The sequence below is a fragment of the Sebastes fasciatus genome, chromosome 4 (assembly GCF_043250625.1).
Source record: "Sebastes fasciatus isolate fSebFas1 chromosome 4, fSebFas1.pri, whole genome shotgun sequence".
Classification (NCBI taxonomy): Eukaryota; Metazoa; Chordata; class Actinopteri; order Perciformes; family Sebastidae; genus Sebastes; species Sebastes fasciatus.
In genome coordinates, this window is record NC_133798.1 from 30,941,327 (window position 1) to 30,966,988 (window position 25,662).

Genomic DNA, 25,662 nt, shown 5'->3' on the forward strand with positions numbered 1-25,662 from the left:
AGCAGTACATTGCTGCCACTATGATAAAAGTTTCAACATTCAAGATTCAAGAGTTTTATTGTTGTTATGTCACGTACTCATACAGGGTGAGCAGTGAAATGCAAAGTGGCAGTGCGCACAAGATTGTGCAAACAACAACTATACAAATATATTTAAAATGTAATACAAATTAAAGGGACAAAGGTATTATTTTTACAGTAAATATAAGTGTGAATAGTATAATAAGTGTATGTGTATTCTCTGTATGTAGCTCTATGAATGTGTGTGTGTGTGTGTGTGTGTGTGTGTGTGTGTGAAGGTGTGTGTGTGAAGGTGTGTGGATAAGAGGGGCAGCGTGTGGCGCTTGGCTGGCGCCCTGGTGAGTTCAGAGTTCACAGTCCAGATGGCCTGGGGAAAGAAACTCTCTCAGTCTCTCTGTTTTGGCTGCGTGCCTGCATGGCTGCGTGGCTGCATGGCTGCGTGGCTGCGGAGGCGCTTACCTGACCGCAGCAGCTGGAACAGTCTGTTGTTTGGGTGGTGAGGATCCTTCATAATCCTACAGGCTCTGGTTCTGCACCTCCTGGTGTACAAGTCCTGCAGGGAGGGGAGTGTGGTTCCAGTAGTGCGTTCGGCAGAGCCCTCCTGTCCTGCGCGGAGCTGTTGCTAAACCAGGCAGTGATGCTTCCTGTCAGGATGCTCTCTGCAGCTCCAGAGTAGAAATACTGAAGGATCCTCAGGGAGACTCTGAATATCTTCAGCTGTCGGAGGTGGTGAAGGCGCTGCCTTGCCTTGCCTTTAAAGGCATATTTGCTTAGTTTTTCTTTACATGAAAAGTTTCTTGGAGTTTACATCCATATCTGTCCAAAATGTCATCACTACATCATTTGATCCTTTAGGACATGTGTGTGAAATTGTCATAATTAGCGTAGGAATTCTTGAGTTATGGCCAATAACGTGTTTTGTGAGATCACAGTGACCTTTGACCACCAAATTCTAATCAGGTCATCCTTGAGTCCAAGTGGACATTTGTGCCAAATTTGAAGAAATTCCCTCCAGGCGTTACTGAGACATCACAAGAATGATCCGGACGGACGGACGGACAACCCGAAAACATCATCATGCCGCCGCGCCGGCGATAGCTGTGGCTAGAGGCATTATGTAAAAACATTTACCGAAACATAAAACTATCATGCTTTCAAATTATGAATAGGAATTTGATGTGTGGAAAATCTGTTAACTGCAGACAGATGATTCAAAGACATGTTTATTCATTCTGTATTTTATTAATGTAATGATGGTACATTAGGACAGAACAAAAAAATGCTTTGTGAAAGAATCTCTGTATTTATGAGTCGATCCACAGAAAATCTATCTATATTTAGATAATTAATTAATCAGTTAAGTCATTTTATCAATTGAAAACACTCAACTATTCTTTGGTGTCAGCTTCTCCAGTGTGAGGATTTAATGATTTTCTCTGTTTTCTATCATTGTAAGCTGATTATCTTTGGATGCTTTTGTCCAAATATATCATCAAAAATTGCAACCTTGCATAAAAACAGGTGAAGTTATTTTTGGGGCGTGTAAAGTTTGTCCATAGCTTGAAGGTAAGAAGGAGCAGTTCCTTTCAATGCCTTATAGGCCAACATCAGTCTAAAGTCTCGAACTGGATGTGTCGGAGGAGCCGCTGGTTCTGGTTCTGTATTCACATTTCTTTTAGCGTATCCTGAATGTTATTTAACAGAAACACGGGACTCTCCCAGATGATGTAACGATCTCTTATGTTTATGTTATGACCAACAGTTTTAATTCATTCAACTTTGTTTCTGATAAATCATGTTATGTACTTAAAGACTGTATATTGGAAGTGGACGTCGTCACCGTGACGTCGCCACTTTCATGAACTGAAAACACACCGTGAAAGGGTTAAAGTTGTAAGATGAAAACACAGACAACTCCCAGACCGGACAACGCCGTGATAGCGACCTGTCAATCACAAAGTAGCCACGCCCTAAAGCACCCCCTGCTTTATGGCCTATTTGACTCTAAATGGGACCATAATTTACTAAATGAACATCATGCTGTATTGAAGAAGACTTGAAACTAGCAACTGAGACCATAAACTCATGTTTACAATGTTTCCTGAGGTAATAAATCAAGTGAGAGGTAGGCTCATTTTCTCATAGACTTCTATACAATCACATTTGTCTTTGCAACCAGAGGAGTCGCCCCCTGCTGGCTATTAGGAAGAATGCAAGTTTAAGGCACTTCAGCTTCGGCTTCACTTTTCAGATCCGAAGGCTGCCGCCTGTTTGTACGTCAGTTTGGCAGACAGCTCTAAATACTACAATACCCATGATCCTCGGCCACCGTTGCCATAGAGAAGAAGCCAGTCAAAGGCGGAAGCTTCACAATAGAAAGAGAAGGTTGGTCTAGGGGTTAGCACTATTGATGATCAGTTTAAACCTCTTCAATCTGACCACTGAGACTAGACTGCAGAGGGCCCAAAGTAAAACATTCTAACTCAGTATTTAGAGCCCAGTTTCACCGTTGTGGTTCAATAATGATCGAGGGTCACTGATGTTTTTTACTGGACTAGTCAACATTCAGGTTCAACAGTATTCTCCCATCATGCAACACTGTGGGGACATCAACTATATGGAAGTTTGAATCATTTCATTACATTTGGTGCCTGAATTACATTGTTTTTATCTCGTACACACGTGAACACAGTTATTCATCTTTTGTAGTGATTCAACCAGGAACATTTCATGTCCATCAAAGCTGTAGTCAACGTGAGTCACATAACATTATCTATGGGAAAAATGAACGGTACTTTTACGTCTGTAGCTCTTCATCAGTTGTGGCTTGGTTACAGGTGGGAAAATGAAGTTGCACCAGGGTTTGCGCCGCCGTACAGATGCTCCCTCAGAAAGACCAGCATCTTCCTCCAGGCGTCTTCTTGAGCGTGAGAATGTGCCACCATTTCGCCGCCCCACAGAACCACCACTGCAAAGACAACAGGCAACTGAAACAGCCGTCACACCTCCAAACTCAAGTCCTGATTTTGGTACCTTAACTTTGAATCATTCAGAGATAAATCTTCCCGGTCTGAGGGTCAACCTACCCGTCTGAGATGATGGGCCGACAGTTGTGAAGGTGCTGGCTCGGGCGAACGGTGTGAACGGAGGTTCGATCAGGTGACCGGCGTTCGGGTACGACAGGACAGTCAGCAGGTGGCTGTTCCCCGCCTGCTTCATCATCTCCTTCATCTGGAAAACAGGAAGTAAAAAACCTATTGTCATATTTGTATGTTTAATTCCTGACATTAAAAGGTCTGTGAGCAAAATGTTGCTTTTCACTAAATTCAATACATTATTTTGCATGAGATCTAACACAATAACATGCCAGCATAAAAAATAACACAAAAAAACATTTGGTCCTGGTGAAAACAACATATATTTTGTTGAGATTCTTGTGTGCAGAGGTGTGTAAAAACACTACATAGTTTGGTTTGCAACAATAGAAACTGTTACACCACTTTGCTCTATTCCTTGTTATATCCCTTTATGTTTGCTGTGTTTGTAAAATAAAATGACATCTGAAATTTTTTGTGTGCTCTATTTATTCATATAATTAATTAACTTTACTTATCTTTTATTTAATAATGGCCATTTTGTAATTCAATATATTCCAGTAACGATTCAGTTTCCTCTCAGCAACCAGTAAAGTTTAATCCTGGAGCTTCAAACCTCTGGACCCAGCTTGTTATTCACACAGGATGTCGTCATGTCAGTAAACTCACGTCCATTGCAGACTCCTGGGCGGGCCAGTTCTGATCGTCCTCAGCGACAACCAGCAACAGAGGACACTTGAGTCGTCCCACCTGCTCAGAGACAAACAGCAGCAGCGTTTCAGCTTTTATCACCGGCTGCAGCTTTGAATATCTATATCACCTGTGGAATCATTTATCTGTGGATTTTTGAGGCATTACTCAGAGCTAGAGAGGCAAGATTAGCCACAGATACTTCACTTTGTTGTAGACTCAGCTGAAAACGAAAGAATATAAAATAAATTCATCCACATCGCCGTTTAGTCTCTAAACACATAGATACAACATAATGCAAACCATCTGCAGTGCAGAACTTTTGTCTCCCCCCTCTGGCAGTGAGAGTAAATACACAAACACTGTGGACATGCTGATGACATATGCCTGCAGGTGAGCTCACCACATCTCCCCCCGCCTCCAGGAGCGCTCTCTTCAAGTCTTCCCTTGCAAATAAAGCCAGAGGGAAATAAAATTAAAAAAAAGGAAAATAACTTTAATCCTTCCTCTGAATGCCAAGTTATTTTTTTTTATCTGGAGCATCCACTCCCGAAACTTTGGTTGGGCGCTTCTTAGGATTTAGGAGTATTGCCATATTCCTAGCTGCTGCTCCGTCGCTATGGTCTCCCCCTTCCTGTCCCCTTTAGCTCTGGCCGGTTGGTATAAAACGCATCACTTCTGGCGCACCAGCAAGGGAAAGTCGCCACAGACACCACAACTACGGTATACTACAAAATACAGAGAGCTTTCCCTGGTGGCAATAGGCTTAATCAACATTGTGTGAACTTGGGCTTGACATTTTGTGTATGGGTTCTGGGTGTTTCATATCTTGTGTGTGTGTGTGTGTGTGTGTGTGTGTGTGTGTGTGTTTGTGTGTGTGTGTGTGTGTGTGTGTGTGTGTGTGTGTGTGTATGTGTGTGTATGTGTGCGTGTGCGTGTGTGTGTGTGTGTGTGTGTGTGTGTGTGAAAAGTCCGAAATAAAATAATCCCAAAAAGAGGAAAAGGCAGAGAGAAATTCTGCCTGGTGGTACTCACGTCCACTTTGAGTGAGGGGTCAGTGGGGATGGGCAGCAGCAGATCTCGCCAGATCACGTGATTCTCCTCGGTGAAGCGAGTCTTATCAACGTTTCTGATTGGACAACATAAAAACACTGAAAAATGCTTCAGAGAAAGATCAAAGTTTGTCCTGAGGGTGGCGCTAAAGGAAAGGTCTTGGGGTCATTCAAATGTAAGGTTCATTCTCTGGAGAGAGCAAAAATATGAAAGTAACTGAAGGAAGATCAACTTACTGGTTATAGGCAATAAATGTTTGCTCCATAGTTGCGTCAATCGGCTGCACATGACTCCCACTAATACACACTATACACCTGAGCTGAGAGACCAGAGACCACACACACACACACACACACACACACACACACACACACACACACACACACACAGAGGTTTACACATGACCAGTGGAGACGGAAACCTGAAATCATTTTAATGGACAAGCAAGATCCAAAAAGTGACACAGAACAGCAAAACTACACAAAATGACAAAGGAGCAATTTATAAAACAACTTTATGTGGAAACAACAATTATTATTATCTGACTATCAACTTAGAGCTTCATGAGCAGCCAGAACACTGAGCAGAAACGTGGCACTGATTAAGGGGTCTCCATTGTTTCCTTTTTTTTTCGATCTATGATGATATTTCCCAGAATTTACTTTGTTACTTTGTTTTTGGGCTGGAGATCCCTGTTAGTTTAGTTTTTAGTAAACTCCCTTTTCAGTTTAGGGTTATGAGCTGGGTGCGACAACCCATTGCGTGGCCGGCCCAGCGACTTCCCCCTCTTTTGTTCATTTAACTGGGATCTCCAACCCTTTGTTTGCTTAGTTGCATTCTGACATTTATTTTTTTCCTGACTGATAATAGATTGTTTCCTTTTCACATAACTGTCTCATGGCGTCCTTTCTAGCTTCGTTCTCTCCAGAGCCTTCGTTAGTTTGAGAGGCCGCAACATTGTTCATGAATGAATCTGTTAGTGTGTTTTGTGCTGTTTTGGCCAAATCGTTGCTCTCCACACACTATGGGTTCAAAACTGTTCAATTTAACACAACATGTCGTTATCTGTGTGGTCTCACATTTTCAACATCTGTTAAGATTTGAAAAATCTTTTAGCGTGGGCCAGCCTCAAGCTGTATCAAGATGATGGAAGTAACTTTCAGCTAGCCGTCTTACCTTTACAACTTTGGAGTAAACCGCTGTTTTGAGGGTGACACTGGTGCCGAAGGAAAGACCCATCATGGCGATCCTGCTGCTGAGGATCTGAGGATGCTGCTCCAGGAGTCTGTAGGCAGTCTGCAGCAGGAAAACATGTCAGAAAACAAACTGTTACAGCTGTATCACAGAGGCCAGGCTTTGAACATTTTGTGATACAGGCAGAAAAGAAATTTTAAGTTTAAGTTTGTGTGGATTTTCATACTTTATATTAACATGCATATAAACCAAGATTGCACTCTGTATTGTAGAGGATGAAGCTTTGTACGTCTTTCTTCATTTCTTGCGGTCTACATCCTTTTATCTGGTATTCAGTGTTAGATGACATAAACCTTGTGACATCTATAATAACTCAAACTTCAAATATTTTTAATTGGCAACACGTTTCCATGAACCAGCTCTCATTATGTCTTGGTAGTTTACAGGCTGCTGTAATCTGGGTGTGATCTTTGACTCTCACCTTTCCTCTCAGTGTCAGGCGACTAAAGTTGTGAAATCACGTTTTAAGAAACAGTCAGTTATGTTATCTTTGTCTTATCTAAATCTTCAGATAATAATTCACACATCTGTCCTGGAGGAACGATCATTTCTGTGATGATTTTCCTTAGATTTCCCTTTTTCCTATTAAAAGGGTTTTTCCTCTCCAACAGTGGATCTGCATTTAGAGATAAATGAAAAACCTTTCCAGCCAATGAAACCTGGTGTCAAACTGTTAAACTAGAAAACAGTTATGAACATATTACACCATTGAGGTTAATCTTTGATTGTAGCAGGCTCAGTTAGAGCCCTGGTAGAGCTAGAGCGAAGGTCCAAAGGTAGTCGAAATTTTGGCGTGGAAAAACTGTCATGGCAAATTTCAAAGGGGTCCCTTGACCTCTGACCTCAAGATATGTAAATGAAAATGGGTTCTATGGGTACCCATGAGTCTCCCTTTACAGACGTGCCCACTTTATGATAATAACATGCAATTTGGGGCAAAAACCATTCAGTCTTTTGAATACAGTAGAAATGTGTTATTTCCGCCTATACTAAAATGGTGTATTTGAATATTTCTGCATACTGGGGTCCCTAAAAAGTCTTGAATTACATAAATTAGGTAACACTGTAAAGCTGAGACTCTTTTGGATCCAATGAGCCCATCTGTATTCATGTGTGATGATGTTAGTCCCCATAGTAGCCATTTCATTGTAGTGAGACCATGTTTTGGAACTTGACCTCACTGTATAAAATGACCTGTGGTGACCTCTAGGATAATCACAGCCTCATGAAACTTTACAGCCACAGACTAGAGACCTAGAGCATTCAGAGAATGGATGGCTTTCCTAGCTAGATTGACAATAAGGGGGTTTCTGAGCAGTTTACACAACAGAAGTGCTCGCCATCCAATCGCCAAGAAAAATGCAATTCATGCAGAAATCTCCAAATGTTACAACTTTTTGGTACCAAATCACAGCATGGCTTTTTCTGCTCCGCAGCGAAAGCTGGACCGGAGAGGCCAGACACATAGCCACCTGACATTAAAGATCAAAGTAAGCGCGCTACACCTATTGACCGTCATCTTTTCTTGTAAAATGTCCATTGTAATCGCTAACACCGGTGTTGTCACGACTTTATTAACCGGTGGGAAAATTTCCTCACCGTCACATCCCTATTAGAGGGTCAGGCCCGGTGCTACATATTTATAATATTATTAAAGTAGAAATGTAGCAATAATAATAGTGTTATGGAAATTAATTTAATATCAAGTTAAACTAACAAAAACTCTGAATGACACTTCCTCCTGTTGTCTTTAATGCCAACACTAGTCTCTGATCTGTAAAGGTCAATGAACTTCTGAACCAGATTTTATGTGTTAAGTGACGCATAAACAGAAAGATAACAGACACACATCCTGGTGTCTGCAGCAAAGACTTTTAACCCACATAACTTAACATGAACCTGACTTAATGTGACTCTTTCTGTCTCACAGCCAAAATAAATGATTATTAACAGGATGCAGGTTGCACTTCATGATCACACCATGTCCTCTGTAGTCTTGATAGAAATTTTTGGGAGAGCAATTTATATTTTATTATTTAAAGTTACACTTAGTCTGTCTTTTAAAGGCAGATATCCGGCCAAAATCGCAGACAATGCACTGAATACTCAATATGTGTACTATCGTTCAACATACTTTTGTGTGAATAAACAGTAGCATGTATGTTTTCAGATGCACTGAGCAGTAATTTAGATACTCATCAGGTTTTACCTCAAAGTACTCATTGTCCACCATCTTCCCAGTTTCAATGGTGACTTTAGGTGTCAGGTAGTCGAGGGCCAGGGAGGCGAAGCCGTGAGAAGCCAGCAGCGCTGAGCGGTACTCCACCAACTTCCCTGCACCCCCCCACAGGTCCAGGAGGCCGGGGAAAGGTCCCGGTCCTTCAGACGAGTCAAAACACCAAAAACAATTCTCAGTTTACACAACAATGATATTGTTTATCTGATCTTCTCTAGGAATATATCTGATGGAAACATTTTTCACTTGTCTGTTGGCGTGCAAAGAAGACGAGAGGACAGGATCAACTGGTCGGCTTAAGACTGGTGTCTGTGTGTATTGTTTTATGCTGTCGGGTTTGAATGTGTGTGACATTCATGGTGTTCATGTATTTCAGCCCTGCTTCCCAGCTGGGAAGACACACTGACAGCTGTTGTTGCCTGTCAGTTTGTCATGTTATGATTTGAGCATATGTTTTATGCTAGATGCAGTACCTGTGAGGGTTTCTGGACAATATTTGTCATTTTTTTGTGTTGTTAACATACATTTGCATAAAGCAGCATATTTGTCCACTCCCATGTTGATAAGAGTATTTAATACTTGGCAGCCCTAGTTTTAACATTTAATCGGTATGTATTTTAATGTTTGGTAATAAAGTGTTTTTAAGATTATTAATATTTGTTTCTCTGCAGAGCGTCAGTCGGCCATTAGCTGCTCTTGCCTTGGGGCTATTTTCACTGTTTGCTTATGGGCTTTTTTGGGGTTTCTTTTCTGTCTAGTCCACTCTGGCAAGTGAGCCAGTAGTGGGCAGACTAGTTTTTCCTCTGGTCCTACCTGAGGGGAGGAAGAGGGTCGCAGTGAGTCCGTTCTCTGTAACCGGGATCCTGCGGACGCCGGGCGCCATGTACCAGCGCTCCACCACCACACCGGCCAGCGGTACCTGATCCACGAAGCCCTCAGTCTGGTGACCCTGGTACACCGAGATTTTGACCTCCATGGGAGTCTGGACGTTCATCTTCCTCATCCTGAGGGATGATGGGAAAGAGTTGACTCTGACACTGATTCGGTATTGATTGGTATCATCTGAACAGCTCTATCCTTGTCGGTCTACCTGAGCCAAGGTTTGCTGCCTGGAACGGGTCTGAGGCTCCACATTAGACCCATCGGTTCAACTCCAGAATATGTCCCGCCCAGACTGAGATCCTCTGAAACTGTACGGTAAAAGGCATGAAAAATTATTTCAAATTTTGATGTTCATTTTTTCCAAAAAGCTGCTTATTTTTATAACGAAATGTGTTTTGCTGTAAATAACAAACTTTAAGATGACTGAAAACATTTCTAAAATAATTTTCTTTAATTTTCCAGGTCTAGGTATTGAACCACGTACCGTTCACAGTCCCGGTGGTGTTGGCGGTGTAGTGAGCGAACGCCTCCCAGCTGTGTCCATCATCACACTGGTAGAGGGCGTAGATGGTCAGCTGGGAACCAGGGAAGACGTTCTGGACCAGGACGATAAACTTCTCATCCATGAGCCCTCTGGACGGCTCGACCGACAACTTCACACAACCCTGCTTCCTGTCCATCCTGATTCAACTGAACATATACATAAACTGTGTGGGACCAAGTTGCTGCCCCATATACTGTATATACAGACGTGGACAAAAATGTTGGTACCCTTCCGTTAAAGAAAGAAAAACCCACAATGGTCACTAAAGTAACTTGAAACTGACAAAAGTAATAATAAATAAAAATTCACTGAAAATTAACTAATGAAAATCAGCTATTGTTTTTGAATTGTGGTTCAACAGAATCATTTTAAAAAACAAACAAATGAAACTGGCCTGGACAAAAATGATGGTACCCCTAGAAAAGATTGAAAATAATTTGACCACAGGGAAATATTAAACTAAGGTGTGTCCTGTAAATAGCATCACAGGTATCTTCAAACTTGTAATCAGTCAGCCTGCCTATTTAAAGGGTGAAAAGTAGTCACTGTGCTGTTTGGTGTCATGGTGTGTACCACACTGAACATGGACCACAGAAAGCTAAGGAGAGAGTTGTCTCAGGAGATTAGAAAGAAAATTATAGACAAGCATGTTAAAGGTAAAGGCTATAAGACCATCTCCAAGCAGCTTGTGGATGGATGGATGGATGGATGGATGGATGGATGGATGGATGGATGGATGGATGGATGGATGGATGGATGGATGGATGGATGGATGGATGGATGGATGGATGGATGGATGGATGGATGGATGATGGAGGGGTGGATGGATGGATGGATGGATGGATAAACTGATCAGACTCTACTCTGTGAATGGTTCCTAAAGACAGCTTGAGTTTGTCAAGCTTGCTCTGAATCATGGTCCTCTCTTGTTAACACGATGATGAGAGTTCTTCAACTGAACCTTCTCAAACAGATGATTCCTCAAGTCATTGTATTCGGAAAAATGGGGCATAACATCAAATTCATTCTCGACAACACAAAAGCAAAAAAAAAATGTTCGTCAGGAATACCTTTATATCTGCCTACCTCAGTTACCAGTGTTAAGTGCCAGTTCTTAACTGGGCACAAAATGTCCTAGAGTAGTATTCATTAACCACGCATATTAATCTATAAACTCATCAAGTTACTTATTACATGATGAGCACACATCAGCTCTAGTTCATCCAGTTTGTTCAAAACTCAATATATTTTTTTATTTGTTAACTGTGCATATCCTCAATATCTGCAAAAAGGAATTTATTTGTCTTTGTTAAAGGGTTTTTTGGTTGGAGTTTTTCTTATCCAAATCGAAGGTCTAAAGATAGAGGGTTTCGTATGCTGTACAGATTGTAAATTCCCTTGAGGCAAATTTGCGATATTGGACTGTATAGATAAAAATGGACTTGACTTGAACTCCTTTCCAATACTAAAGAGCAGGTATCCAATTTTGAAGACAAACATCTAAAAACAGCTAAATATATACATGTGAATTTCTGTACAACGGCCTGAATTTTAACTCAAAGTCCCTTAAAAGACTTAATGTTATGCCCCAGCTTCCCTTAAATGCTTATTTATTCCTTAAATTGTAAACACTTACTGTACAAGCAGATTGAGAACAGATGCAGACCTCACAGCCTTCTTCTTCAGGTTTGGTGTGTATAAGCCACTGATTGACCGCTGATTTTTATTTAACCTGAAGTTCAGCTTCACAGGCTGGAGCTTCAGTCTCCTCCCACAGCAACATCACTCTTTCTGGACACAAAATGCCACCGTCGAGTCCAGATTTAGTCAACGCACACTGTTCAGAAGGTGCAGCAGTTTAACCAAAAAGCATCCCCTCACCAGCCCATGCATTGATCACATGCACGGACCAATAGTCTGTGGCTTGGCGCATGGTCTTCACATGATCAGAAAGTGCTGTTATTCCAATCACCTTCTGCGCAGATCACAATCCTCATTTGTCCTCCAACTCAGCTCAGCATCAGTGTTGCACTTTTCTGGACTCTTTTATCTTTATTTATTGATATGGTCTTTCCTGTGCGTCCATGAGAATGTGAGTATTTGTTATAGTTGTCTATTGTTTAGTATCTGCATCGCTATAATAATTATAAAGTCACATGTATCATGTTATAATGCTCATGCTTGTGTTTCTATAATAGTTTGAATGAGAAGTTGTGTGTTTATGTGTCAACATCACAATTACTCATATCACCCTCTGTGTGCACTCTGCTCATTGTACTGCCTGAGAGTCTGAGTCTGCTATTTGTTGACGCTCCCTTATAGTTAAGAAGGCTGTGTTCTCCTCCTTTTACTCCTGTTTAAACTGTTTAGCTTGCATTGTATTTCATACAATACTGTTTGTTTATTATTATTTCATGTTACTAATACCTGCTCATGTTTTTGTATTTTATTTTCTGTATTTAGTAACCACTATCCACACTATTCATAAAAGGATTTAAAAACCATCTTCAATCAATAAATGAGTGGTATCTCAAAGAGAGTGTGTGTGACCTGGACTAATTGATACATCATCATCATATTCATGTTCTTACCGGACAACCTGTGGAGATTGTAAATGACATTCATAGAACCATCATCTAAAGGGTTCATTCACTCAGCATCACTAAGGTCACAAGTTTGGTATCCATTACACCAACGCCTATTTTACACACACTTGGATCTTGTATGGAAGAAAAGTATTGGTGCACTCACCTCTTTTCTGTCGTATACGTGTGAAGTGCAAGTGGGATTATTAATTATGAATACAGTTGTTATTGTTATTATTATTATTCATTCTTCTTGGGTGAAGTTACTGTTTAAAAGCTCTGAAAACCTATTTAGGCAAGACTTTATTTAACAGGTCAAGTCATTTCATAATCACTATAAACTGATATCTGAAGATTTTGGTATTATAAGCGTTCTGGTTTCTCTGTATAGTCTGAGGAGTATTGACCAATCAGGTTTGATCAGGCTTTGGTTGAATGCAGGTAAACAGTCCATGTTGAGAGCAAATGAGGTGGAAAGCATTGGCTGGAATGCAATCTCTGAACCCATCGTCTATCATCTGATGATGATTTAGCTTTTTAGTGGTTTACAGTTAGCTTGTAAACTGCAATCTCATGTCTCAAGTTGCTAATCGGACTGTAAACAATGAGCAGTGCACGGAAGAGGAAGTCTTGGCCCTGATATCCGCTGACTACACCGGAACCCCCGAAATATTGACCGTTGACATCAGAGGCTAAATCATCGTCAGACCGATAGCCGATTGGTTCCAGATTGGTAATTTCCCAATCATTTTCCAGGACATTTCCAGGAGAGGGCGGTGTAATCTGCTACTTCATAAAGGGAAAATACAAAGTTTTGATACAGTTATGTCAGTTTAGTTTGTGTTGAGTTTATGAGCTCCAGCAGTACATTGCTGCCACTATGATAAAAGTTTCAACATTCAAGATTCAAGAGTTTTATTGTTGTTATGTCACGTACTCATACAGGGTGAGCAGTGAAATGCAAAGTGGCAGTGCGCACAAGATTGTGCAAACAACAACTATACAAATATATTTAAAATGTAATACAAATTAAAGGGACAAAGGTATTATTTTTACAGTAAATATAAGTGTGAATAGTATAATAAGTGTATGTGTATTCTCTGTATGTAGCTCTATGAATGTGTGTGTGTGTGTGTGTGTGTGTGTGTGTGTGTGAAGGTGTGTGTGTGAAGGTGTGTGGATAAGAGGGGCAGCGTGTGGCGCTTGGCTGGCGCCCTGGTGAGTTCAGAGTTCACAGTCCAGATGGCCTGGGGAAAGAAACTCTCTCAGTCTCTCTGTTTTGGCTGCGTGCCTGCATGGCTGCGTGGCTGCATGGCTGCGTGGCTGCGGAGGCGCTTACCTGACCGCAGCAGCTGGAACAGTCTGTTGTTTGGGTGGTGAGGATCCTTCATAATCCTACAGGCTCTGGTTCTGCACCTCCTGGTGTACAAGTCCTGCAGGGAGGGGAGTGTGGTTCCAGTAGTGCGTTCGGCAGAGCCCTCCTGTCCTGCGCGGAGCTGTTGCTAAACCAGGCAGTGATGCTTCCTGTCAGGATGCTCTCTGCAGCTCCAGAGTAGAAATACTGAAGGATCCTCAGGGAGACTCTGAATATCTTCAGCTGTCGGAGGTGGTGAAGGCGCTGCCTTGCCTTGCCTTTAAAGGCATATTTGCTTAGTTTTTCTTTACATGAAAAGTTTCTTGGAGTTTACATCCATATCTGTCCAAAATGTCATCACTACATCATTTGATCCTTTAGGACATGTGTGTGAAATTGTCATAATTAGCGTAGGAATTCTTGAGTTATGGCCAATAACGTGTTTTGTGAGATCACAGTGACCTTTGACCACCAAATTCTAATCAGGTCATCCTTGAGTCCAAGTGGACATTTGTGCCAAATTTGAAGAAATTCCCTCCAGGCGTTACTGAGACATCACAAGAATGATCCGGACGGACGGACGGACAACCCGAAAACATCATCATGCCGCCGCGCCGGCGATAGCTGTGGCTAGAGGCATTATGTAAAAACATTTACCGAAACATAAAACTATCATGCTTTCAAATTATGAATAGGAATTTGATGTGTGGAAAATCTGTTAACTGCAGACAGATGATTCAAAGACATGTTTATTCATTCTGTATTTTATTAATGTAATGATGGTACATTAGGACAGAACAAAAAAATGCTTTGTGAAAGAATCTCTGTATTTATGAGTCGATCCACAGAAAATCTATCTATATTTAGATAATTAATTAATCAGTTAAGTCATTTTATCAATTGAAAACACTCAACTATTCTTTGGTGTCAGCTTCTCCAGTGTGAGGATTTAATGATTTTCTCTGTTTTCTATCATTGTAAGCTGATTATCTTTGGATGCTTTTGTCCAAATATATCATCAAAAATTGCAACCTTGCATAAAAACAGGTGAAGTTATTTTTGGGGCGTGTAAAGTTTGTCCATAGCTTGAAGGTAAGAAGGAGCAGTTCCTTTCAATGCCTTATAGGCCAACATCAGTCTAAAGTCTCGAACTGGATGTGTCGGAGGAGCCGCTGGTTCTGGTTCTGTATTCACATTTCTTTTAGCGTATCCTGAATGTTATTTAACAGAAACACGGGACTCTCCCAGATGATGTAACGATCTCTTATGTTTATGTTATGACCACCAGTTTTAATTCATTCAACTTTGTTTCTGATAAATCATGTTATGTACTTAAAGACTGTATATTGGAAGTGGACGTCGTCACCGTGACGTCGCCACTTTCATGAACTGAAAACACACCGTGAAAGGGTTAAAGTTGTAAGATGAAAACACAGACAACTCCCAGACCGGACAACGCCGTGATAGCGACCTGTCAATCACAAAGTAGCCACGCCCTAAAGCACCCCCTGCTTTATGGCCTATTTGACTCTAAATGGGACCATAATTTACTAAATGAACATCATGCTGTATTGAAGAAGACTTGAAACTAGCAACTGAGACCATAAACTCATGTTTACAATGTTTCCTGAGGTAATAAATCAAGTGAGAGGTAGGCTCATTTTCTCATAGACTTCTATACAATCACATTTGTCTTTGCAACCAGAGGAGTCGCCCCCTGCTGGCTATTAGGAAGAATGCAAGTTTAAGGCACTTCAGCTTCGGCTTCACTTTTCAGATCCGAAGGCTGCCGCCTGTTTGTACGTCAGTTTGGCAGACAGCTCTAAATACTACAATACCCATGATCCTCGGCCACCGTTGCCATAGAGAAGAAGCCAGTCAAAGGCGGAAGCTTCACAATAGAAAGAGAAGGTTGGTCTAGGGGTTAGCACTATTGATGATCAGTTTAAACCTCTTCAATCTGACCACTGAGACTAGACTGCAGAGGGCCCAAAGTAAAACATTCTAACTCAGTATTTAGAGCCCAGTTTCACCGTTGTGGTTCAATAATGATCGAGGGTCACTGATGTTTTTTACTGGACTAGTCAACATTCAGGTTCAACAGTATTCTCCCATCATGCAACACTGTGGGGACATCAACTATATGGAAGTTTGAATCATTTCATTACATTTGGTGCCTGAATTACATTGTTTTTATCTCGTACACACGTGAACACAGTTATTCATCTTTTGTAGTGATTCAACCAGGAACATTTCATGTCCATCAAAGCTGTAGTCAACGTGAGTCACATAACATTATCTATGGGAAAAATGAACGGTACTTTTACGTCTGTAGCTCTTCATCAGTTGTGGCTTGGTTACAGGTGGGAAAATGAAGTTGCACCAGGGTTTGCGCCGCCGTACAGATGCTCCCTCAGAAAGACCAGCATCTTCCTCCAGGCGTCTTCTTGAGCGTGAGAATGTGCCACCATTTCGCCGCCCCACAGAACCACCACTGCAAAGACAACAGGCAACTGAAACAGCCGTCACACCTCCAAACTCAAGTCCTGATTTTGGTACCTTAACTTTGAATCATTCAGAGATAAATCTTCCCGGTCTGAGGGTCAACCTACCCGTCTGAGATGATGGGCCGACAGTTGTGAAGGTGCTGGCTCGGGCGAACGGTGTGAACGGAGGTTCGATCAGGTGACCGGCGTTCGGGTACGACAGGACAGTCAGCAGGTGGCTGTTCCCCGCCTGCTTCATCATCTCCTTCATCTGGAAAACAGGAAGTAAAAAACCTATTGTCATATTTGTATGTTTAATTCCTGACATTAAAAGGTCTGTGAGCAAAATGTTGCTTTTCACTAAATTCAATACATTATTTTGCATGAGATCTAACACAATAACATGCCAGCATAAAAAATAACACAAAAAAACATTTGGTCCTGGTGAAAACAACATATATTTTGTTGAGATTCTTGTGTGCAGAGGTGTGTAAAAACACTACATAGTTTGGTTTGCAACAATAGAAACTGTTACACCACTTTGCTCTATTCCTTGTTATATCCCTTTATGTTTGCTGTGTTTGTAAAATAAAATGACATCTGAAATTTTTTGTGTGCTCTATTTATTCATATAATTAATTAACTTTACTTATCTTTTATTTAATAATGGCCATTTTGTAATTCAATATATTCCAGTAACGATTCAGTTTCCTCTCAGCAACCAGTAAAGTTTAATCCTGGAGCTTCAAACCTCTGGACCCAGCTTGTTATTCACACAGGATGTCGTCATGTCAGTAAACTCACGTCCATTGCAGACTCCTGGGCGGGCCAGTTCTGATCGTCCTCAGCGACAACCAGCAACAGAGGACACTTGAGTCGTCCCACCTGCTCAGAGACAAACAGCAGCAGCGTTTCAGCTTTTATCACCGGCTGCAGCTTTGAATATCTATATCACCTGTGGAATCATTTATCTGTGGATTTTTGAGGCATTACTCAGAGCTAGAGAGGCAAGATTAGCCACAGATACTTCACTTTGTTGTAGACTCAGCTGAAAACGAAAGAATATAAAATAAATTCATCCACATCGCCGTTTAGTCTCTAAACACATAGATACAACATAATGCAAACCATCTGCAGTGCAGAACTTTTGTCTCCCCCCTCTGGCAGTGAGAGTAAATACACAAACACTGTGGACATGCTGATGACATATGCCTGCAGGTGAGCTCACCACATCTCCCCCCGCCTCCAGGAGCGCTCTCTTCAAGTCTTCCCTTGCAAATAAGGCCAGAGGGAAATAAAATTAAAAAAAAGGAAAATAACTTTAATCCTTCCTCTGAATGCCAAGTTATTTTTTTTTATCTGGAGCATCCACTCCCGAAACTTTGGTTGGGCGCTTCTTAGGATTTAGGAGTATTGCCATATTCCTAGCTGCTGCTCCGTCGCTATGGTCTCCCCCTTCCTGTCCCCTTTAGCTCTGGCCGGTTGGTATAAAACGCATCACTTCTGGCGCACCAGCAAGGGAAAGTCGCCACAGACACCACAACTACGGTATACTACAAAATACAGAGAGCTTTCCCTGGTGGCAATAGGCTTAATCAACATTGTGTGAACTTGGGCTTGACATTTTGTGTATGGGTTCTGGGTGTTTCATATCTTGTGTGTGTGTGTGTGTGTGTGTGTGTGTGTGTGTGTGTTTGTGTGTGTGTGTGTGTGTGTGTGTGTGTGTGTGTGTGTGTGTATGTGTGTGTATGTGTGCGTGTGCGTGTGTGTGTGTGTGTGTGTGTGTGTGTGTGAAAAGTCCGAAATAAAATAATCCCAAAAAGAGGAAAAGGCAGAGAGAAATTCTGCCTGGTGGTACTCACGTCCACTTTGAGTGAGGGGTCAGTGGGGATGGGCAGCAGCAGATCTCGCCAGATCACGTGATTCTCCTCGGTGAAGCGAGTCTTATCAACGTTTCTGATTGGACAACATAAAAACACTGAAAAATGCTTCAGAGAAAGATCAAAGTTTGTCCTGAGGGTGGCGCTAAAGGAAAGGTCTTGGGGTCATTCAAATGTAAGGTTCATTCTCTGGAGAGAGCAAAAATATGAAAGTAACTGAAGGAAGATCAACTTACTGGTTATAGGCAATAAATGTTTGCTCCATAGTTGCGTCAATCGGCTGCACATGACTCCCACTAATACACACTATACACCTGAGCTGAGAGACCAGAGACCACACACACACACACACACACACACACACACACACACACACACACACACACACAGAGGTTTACACATGACCAGTGGAGACGGAAACCTGAAATCATTTTAATGGACAAGCAAGATCCAAAAAGTGACACAGAACAGCAAAACTACACAAAATGACAAAGGAGCAATTTATAAAACAACTTTATGTGGAAACAACAATTATTATTATCTGACTATCAACTTAGAGCTTCATGAGCAGCCAGAACACTGAGCAGAAACGTGGCACTGATTAAGGGGTCTCCATTGTTTCCTTTTTTTTTCGATCTATGATGATATTTCCCAGAATTTACTTTGTTACTTTGTTTTTGGGCTGGAGATCCCTGTTAGTTTAGTTTTTAGTAAACTCCCTTTTCAGTTTAGGGTTATGAGCTGGGTGCGACAACCCATTGCGTGGCCGGCCCAGCGACTTCCCCCTCTTTTGTTCATTTAACTGGGATCTCCAACCCTTTGTTTGCTTAGTTGCATTCTGACATTTATTTTTTTCCTGACTGATAATAGATTGTTTCCTTTTCACATAACTGTCTCATGGCGTCCTTTCTAGCTTCGTTCTCTCCAGAGCCTTCGTTAGTTTGAGAGGCCGCAACATTGTTCATGAATGAATCTGTTAGTGTGTTTTGTGCTGTTTTGGCCAAATCGTTGCTCTCCACACACTATGGGTTCAAAACTGTTCAATTTAACACAACATGTCGTTATCTGTGTGGTCTCACATTTTCAACATCTGTTAAGATTTGAAAAATCTTTTAGCGTGGGCCAGCCTCAAGCTGTATCAAGATGATGGAAGTAACTTTCAGCTAGCCGTCTTACCTTTACAACTTTGGAGTAAACCGCTGTTTTGAGGGTGACACTGGTGCCGAAGGAAAGACCCATCATGGCGATCCTGCTGCTGAGGATCTGAGGATGCTGCTCCAGGAGTCTGTAGGCAGTCTGCAGCAGGAAAACATGTCAGAAAACAAACTGTTACAGCTGTATCACAGAGGCCAGGCTTTGAACATTTTGTGATACAGGCAGAAAAGAAATTTTAAGTTTAAGTTTGTGTGGATTTTCATACTTTATATTAACATGCATATAAACCAAGATTGCACTCTGTATTGTAGAGGATGAAGCTTTGTACGTCTTTCTTCATTTCTTGCGGTCTACATCCTTTTATCTGGTATTCAGTGTTAGATGACATAAACCTTGTGACATCTATAATAACTCAAACTTCAAATATTTTTAATTGGCAACACGTTTCCATGAACCAGCTCTCATTATGTCTTGGTAGTTTACAGGCTGCTGTAATCTGGGTGTGATCTTTGACTCTCACCTTTCCTCTCAGTGTCAGGCGACTAAAGTTGTGAAATCACGTTTTAAGAAACAGTCAGTTATGTTATCTTTGTCTTATCTAAATCTTCAGATAATAATTCACACATCTGTCCTGGAGGAACGATCATTTCTGTGATGATTTTCCTTAGATTTCCCTTTTTCCTATTAAAAGGGTTTTTCCTCTCCAACAGTGGATCTGCATTTAGAGATAAATGAAAAACCTTTCCAGCCAATGAAACCTGGTGTCAAACTGTTAAACTAGAAAACAGTTATGAACATATTACACCATTGAGGTTAATCTTTGATTGTAGCAGGCTCAGTTAGAGCTCTGGTAGAGCTAGAGCGAAGGTCCAAAGGTAGTCGAAATTTTGGCGTGGAAAAACTGTCATGGCAAATTTCAAAGGGGTCCCTTGACCTCTGACCTCAAGATATGTGAATGAAAATGGGTTCTATGGGTACCCATGAGTCTCCCTTTACAGACGTGCCCACTTTATGATAATAACATGCAATTTGGGGCAAAAACCATTCAGTCTTTTGAATACAGTAGAAATGTGTTATTTCCGCCTATACTAAAATGGTGTATTTGAATATTTCTGCATACTGGAGTCCCTAAAAAGTCTTGAATTACATAAATTAGGTAACACTGTAAAGCTGAGACTCTTTTGGATCCAATGAGCCCATCTGTATTCATGTGTGATGATGTTAGTCCCCATAGTAGCCATTTCATTGTAGTGAGACCATGTTTTGGAACTTGACCTCACTGTATAAAATGACCTGTGGTGACCTCTAGGATAATCACAGCCTCATGAAACTTTACAGCCACAGACTAGAGACCTAGAGCATTCAGAGAATGGATGGCTTTCCTAGCTAGATTGACAATAAGGGGGTTTCTGAGCAGTTTACACAACAGAAGTGCTCGCCATCCAATCGCCAAGAAAAATGCAATTCATGCAGAAATCTCCAAATGTTACAACTTTTTGGTACCAAATCACAGCATGGCTTTTTCTGCTCCGCAGCGAAAGCTGGACCGGAGAGGCCAGACACATAGCCACCTGACATTAAAGATCAAAGTAAGCGCGCTACACCTATTGACCGTCATCTTTTCTTGTAAAATGTCCATTGTAATCGCTAACACCGGTGTTGTCACGACTTTATTAACCGGTGGGAAAATTTCCTCACCGTCACATCCCTATTAGAGGGTCAGGCCCGGTGCTACATATTTATAATATTATTAAAGTAGAAATGTAGCAATAATAATAGTGTTATGGAAATTAATTTAATATCAAGTTAAACTAACAAAAACTCTGAATGACACTTCCTCCTGTTGTCTTTAATGCCAACACTAGTCTCTGATCTGTAAAGGTCAATGAACTTCTGAACCAGATTTTATGTGTTAAGTGACGCATAAACAGAAAGATAACAGACACACATCCTGGTGTCTGCAGCAAAGACTTTTAACCCACATAACTTAACATGAACCTGACTTAATGTGACTCTTTCTGTCTCACAGCCAAAATAAATGATTATTAACAGGATGCAGGTTGCACTTCATGATCACACCATGTCCTCTGCAGTCTTGATAGAAATTTTTGGGAGACCAATTTATATTTTATTATTTAAAGTTACACATAGTCTGTCTTTTAAAGGCAGATATCCGGCCAAAATCGCAGACAATGCACTGAATACTCAATATGTGTACTATCGTTCAACATACTTTTGTGTGAATAAACAGTAGCATGTATGTTTTCAGATGCACTGAGCAGTAATTTAGATACTCATCAGGTTTTACCTCAAAGTACTCATTGTCCACCATCTTCCCAGTTTCAATGGTGACTTTAGGTGTCAGGTAGTCGAGGGCCAGGGAGGCGAAGCCGTGAGAAGCCAGCAGCGCTGAGCGGTACTCCACCAACTTCCCTGCACCCCCCCACAGGTCCAGGAGGCCGGGGAAAGGTCCCGGTCCTTCAGACGAGTCAAAACACCAAAAACAATTCTCAGTTTACACAACAATGATATTGTTTATCTGATCTTCTCTAGGAATATATCTGATGGAAACATTTTTCACTTGTCTGTTGGCGTGCAAAGAAGACGAGAGGACAGGATCAACAGGTCGGCTTAAGACTGGTGTCTGTGTGTATTGTTTTATGCTGTCGGGTTTGAATGTGTGTGACATTCATGGTGTTCATGTATTTCAGCCCTGCTTCCCAGCTGGGAAGACACACTGACAGCTGCTGTTGCCTGTCAGTTTGTCATGTTATGATTTGAGCATATTGTTTTATGCTAGATGCAGTACCTGTGAGGGTTTCTGGACAATATTTGTCATTTTTTTGTGTTGTTAACATACATTTGCATAAAGCAGCATATTTGTCCACTCCCATGTTGATAAGAGTATTTAATACTTGGCAGCCCTAGTTTTAACATTTAATCGGTATGTATTTTAATGTTTGGTAATAAAGTGTTTTTAAGATTATTAATATTTGTTTCTCTGCAGAGCGTCAGTCGGCCATTAGCTGCTCTTGCCTTGGGGCTATTTTCACTGTTTGCTTATCGGCTTTTTTGGGGTTTCTTTTCTGTCTAGTCCACTCTGGTAAGTGAATCGGTAGTGGGCGGACTAGTTTTTCCTCTGGTCCTACCTGAGGGGAGGAAGAGGGTCGCAGTGAGTCCGTTCTCTGTAACCGGGATCCTGCGGACGCCGGGCGCCATGTACCAGCGCTCCACCACCACACCGGCCAGCGGCACCTGATCCACGAAGCCCTCAGTCTGGTGACCCTGGTACACGGAGATTTTGACCTCCATGGGAGTCTGGACGTTCATCTTCCTCATCCTGAGGGATGATGGGAAAGAGTTGACTCTGATACTGATTCGGTATTGATTGGTATCATCTGAACAGCTCTATCCTTGTTGGCTTACCTGAGCCAAGGTTTGCTGCCTGGAACGGGTCTGAGGCTCCACATTAGACCCATCGGTTCAACTCCAGAATATGTCCCGCCCAGACTGGGATCCTCTGAAACTGTACGGTAAAAGGCATGAAAAATTATTTCAAATTTTGATGTTCATTCTTTCCAAACAGTTGCATAATTTTATAACAAAATGTGTGTTGCTGTAAATCACAAACTTTACGATATCTGCAAACATTTCTAAATTAATTTTCTTTAATTTTCCAGGTCTAGGTATTGAACCACGTACCGTTCACAGTCCCAGTGGCGTTGGCGGTGTAGTGAGCGAACGACTCCCAGCTGTATCCACCTTCACACTGGTAGAGGGCGTAGACGGTCAGCTGGGAACCAGGGAAGACGTTCTGGACTAGGACGACAAACTTCTCATCCATGAGCCCTCTGGACGGCTCGACCGACAACTTCACACAACACTGCTTCCTGTCCATCCTGAACTGAGCAGATAGAAAACAACCAGAGACAGATGTGACAAAATAATGAAAGCAAAACTGTTGGACTGGACAGATACCACTGGAGGGAAGAAAGGAAACTTTTGTTTCCTAATAATGGAAGATGGTGAATTCAGCTTACCAGAAACATTTCATATTTATTATATTTATCTATTATATACTTGTTTGTTCAAATGCCTAAAACCATGGTTTTAGCACTGACATACAGTAAACGTTTTATAGAGAGCACAAATAGATCCCTTTCTGAAGCCCATCTACACGTAGATGGATATTTTAGAAAAAAATACTAGTACCTAAAGAAATGCACATAAATACAGTACTTGAGTAAATGTACATAGTTACATTTCACCACTGCAGATGATTTTTACATACAATACAATGAATAGGTATATCAATTTATGAAGTTAAAAAGTATGATACATAGAGATTATAGATTAAACTACTCAACAGTGTATGTACTCAGTGGTGGAATGTAAGTTAGTTATCTACCGGTAAATTTACTCAAGTACTGTACTTTTCTGTCATTTTATCACTTTATTTTCCTTTTCATGTGTAACTATTTCCTCTGTCTAACAGAAAACTCTCAGCTTTATAGTTTCTGTCAGATTCTTAGATCATATTTTATATTTTCTAAGTTTGTTGTAGTGGTCTGGTATATTTATAATGTATTCTAATACAAGATATATATTTTTTTAAAGCCTGAAAAGAGAGCCATGAGGAGGTGCAGAAGTCTAGTTTTCTCTCAGAACACTTAAATTACAATATGCTGAAAGGTTATTATGAAGTTTTTGCCCAATGATGCCAAAAATATACTGCCTACTGCCACTTTTAGTAAAAGTACCAATACCACACTGTTCTTTTCAAGTGACATGAAAAGAAAAGACTAAAGTAGAGAAATATATATATAGATATATAGATAGATAGACGTACTTTAATGACCCCAAATTGGGAAATTCTTGTGTTACAGCAGCAGGTTATCCAGACAATGCACAGTAAATATACACTCAATATACACATCAAAACCAGAGATAATATCTATAGTATACACAATATAAATAATATATTAGAATACACTATAAATATACCAGACTACTACAACCAGCTTAGAACATCTAGAAGATGAACTAAGAATCTGACGGAAAATATAAAGCTGAGAGCTAGCTAACGTTAGTTACATTCATAGGTGCCATTGAGTTATTATTATGAGGCGTTCAAAGTCTGCTCAGGAAAAATTACTATTGGGTGAACGTTAATTACATCATGATGTGTTCAAATGTAATCTCGTAAAATTTAGTTTTTGGTGAGAAACTTGAATAAATCCAGTTGTTTGTAGGAGATGTTTTCACAGTAATATAAAATTGATAATAGAGAGAGATTTATGACGTGTTTAACTTCATAACACTAGCTCTAAGCAGCTTACCAAGATTTTAATCAAAGCAAATATTAAAATAATCATTTTAAGTGTGTGTTTTTGTGCAAATAACCCCATATAGATGACAATAACAAAGTACAGTACTGTGTACAGTACCCTCCCTCAAAGGTGTAATTTGAACACTGTAATTTACCGTGTATATAATGTTTTTTATGTAAAATATATCAAACATTGAAAGACATCAGATCTAAAATGTTATTCCTCCATTTAGCTCAGAGATTTCAAAAGTGGCAGATAAAATATCTGAGTGGCAGACAAACTATGCCACTATGGCAGGCGGTGAAAAAAGTTAATTTCAGACCCTGCCTATATCGCACAATGGTTAGAAATTATAAGAGAGATTTATATTTTGGAAAAAAAAATGACTTTGCAGCTTAGAGTGAGAGAAAATGTTTTTGTTAGTAAACGGAAGAAATGGTTGATTTATGACACAGTGGAAAATGCTTATTGTGGACTAACGGATGTATAAATGACAAGATACTGGATTTGTAAACACTCTTCTTTGATAATGGACATTTGTAACCATGTTTGTTTTCTTTATTGTGTTTTTTTTTTATATCTTTCTGATTGTAAAAAAAAAAAAAGTTAACATACACAGTACTTTTGGTTTTATGCACAAACAAAACTCAATAAATATTAATATTGTCTTGTTTAAATGCAGCTTTATCATAAACACGTGCGACATCAGACCTTGCTTCCTCCACCACTGAGAGTACTTGAGTACATTTAGAATGCGTTACTTAACGTTAGCTAGTTACATTCCATCAGTCACATTAACGTTACAGCAGCTTCAACACTTCAACCGCTGGAGGAGACTCCTTCATGTTACAGAGACTTACAGACACGTTGCTTCTACTGTGGACAGACGGCTGAGATATATCTATGACTTCTGTGGACCTGTAATATATAAGCTCAAAGTCCACAAACATTTTATAACCCCAAAAAACTGCAAAAGTATCGTGTATGAAGTCTATGAAGCACTTACTGTCTGAGCAGAGAGAGAGCAGAGAGAGAGCAGAGAGAGAGTCTCAGAGTCTTGTTGTCTTCAGGGTTTGTCGGTGTTAAATTCGTGTTGAA

General features: G+C 40.7%; 2 protein-coding genes across 4 annotated transcripts; both read right to left on the reverse strand.

Moving 5' to 3' along the window:
* Positions 1 to 1,242: 1,242 nt before the first annotated feature.
* Positions 1,243 to 11,559, reverse strand: LOC141766601 (peroxisomal succinyl-coenzyme A thioesterase-like). 2 transcript variants are annotated; one of them, XM_074633572.1, is made up of 11 exons: positions 11,411 to 11,559; positions 9,715 to 9,911; positions 9,439 to 9,538; positions 9,162 to 9,352; positions 8,322 to 8,491; positions 6,035 to 6,154; positions 5,095 to 5,177; positions 4,841 to 4,934; positions 3,785 to 3,865; positions 3,107 to 3,251; positions 1,243 to 2,988 (listed from the first exon to the last, which is right to left on the reverse strand). In XM_074633572.1, the coding sequence occupies exons 2-11, from the start codon at positions 9,908 to 9,910 to the stop codon at positions 2,852 to 2,854; spliced, it is 1,317 nt and encodes a 438-aa protein (XP_074489673.1). In that variant the 5' UTR covers position 9,911; positions 11,411 to 11,559; the 3' UTR covers positions 1,243 to 2,851. The 2 variants fall into 2 exon arrangements, with proteins under 2 accessions (XP_074489673.1, XP_074489671.1); XM_074633570.1 differs by having other exon boundaries at positions 9,715 to 9,920.
* Positions 11,560 to 14,461: 2,902 nt separating this feature from the next.
* Positions 14,462 to 25,601, reverse strand: LOC141766600 (peroxisomal succinyl-coenzyme A thioesterase-like). Of its 2 annotated transcripts, XM_074633568.1 has the most exons (11): positions 25,571 to 25,601; positions 22,937 to 23,138; positions 22,661 to 22,760; positions 22,384 to 22,574; positions 21,543 to 21,712; positions 19,256 to 19,375; positions 18,316 to 18,398; positions 18,062 to 18,155; positions 17,004 to 17,084; positions 16,326 to 16,470; positions 14,462 to 16,207 (listed from the first exon to the last, which is right to left on the reverse strand). In XM_074633568.1, the coding sequence occupies exons 2-11, from the start codon at positions 23,130 to 23,132 to the stop codon at positions 16,071 to 16,073; spliced, it is 1,317 nt and encodes a 438-aa protein (XP_074489669.1). In that variant the 5' UTR covers positions 23,133 to 23,138; positions 25,571 to 25,601; the 3' UTR covers positions 14,462 to 16,070. The 2 variants fall into 2 exon arrangements, with proteins under 2 accessions (XP_074489669.1, XP_074489670.1); XM_074633569.1 differs by lacking the exon at positions 19,256 to 19,375.
* Between the last annotated feature and the right edge of the window lie 61 nt (positions 25,602 to 25,662).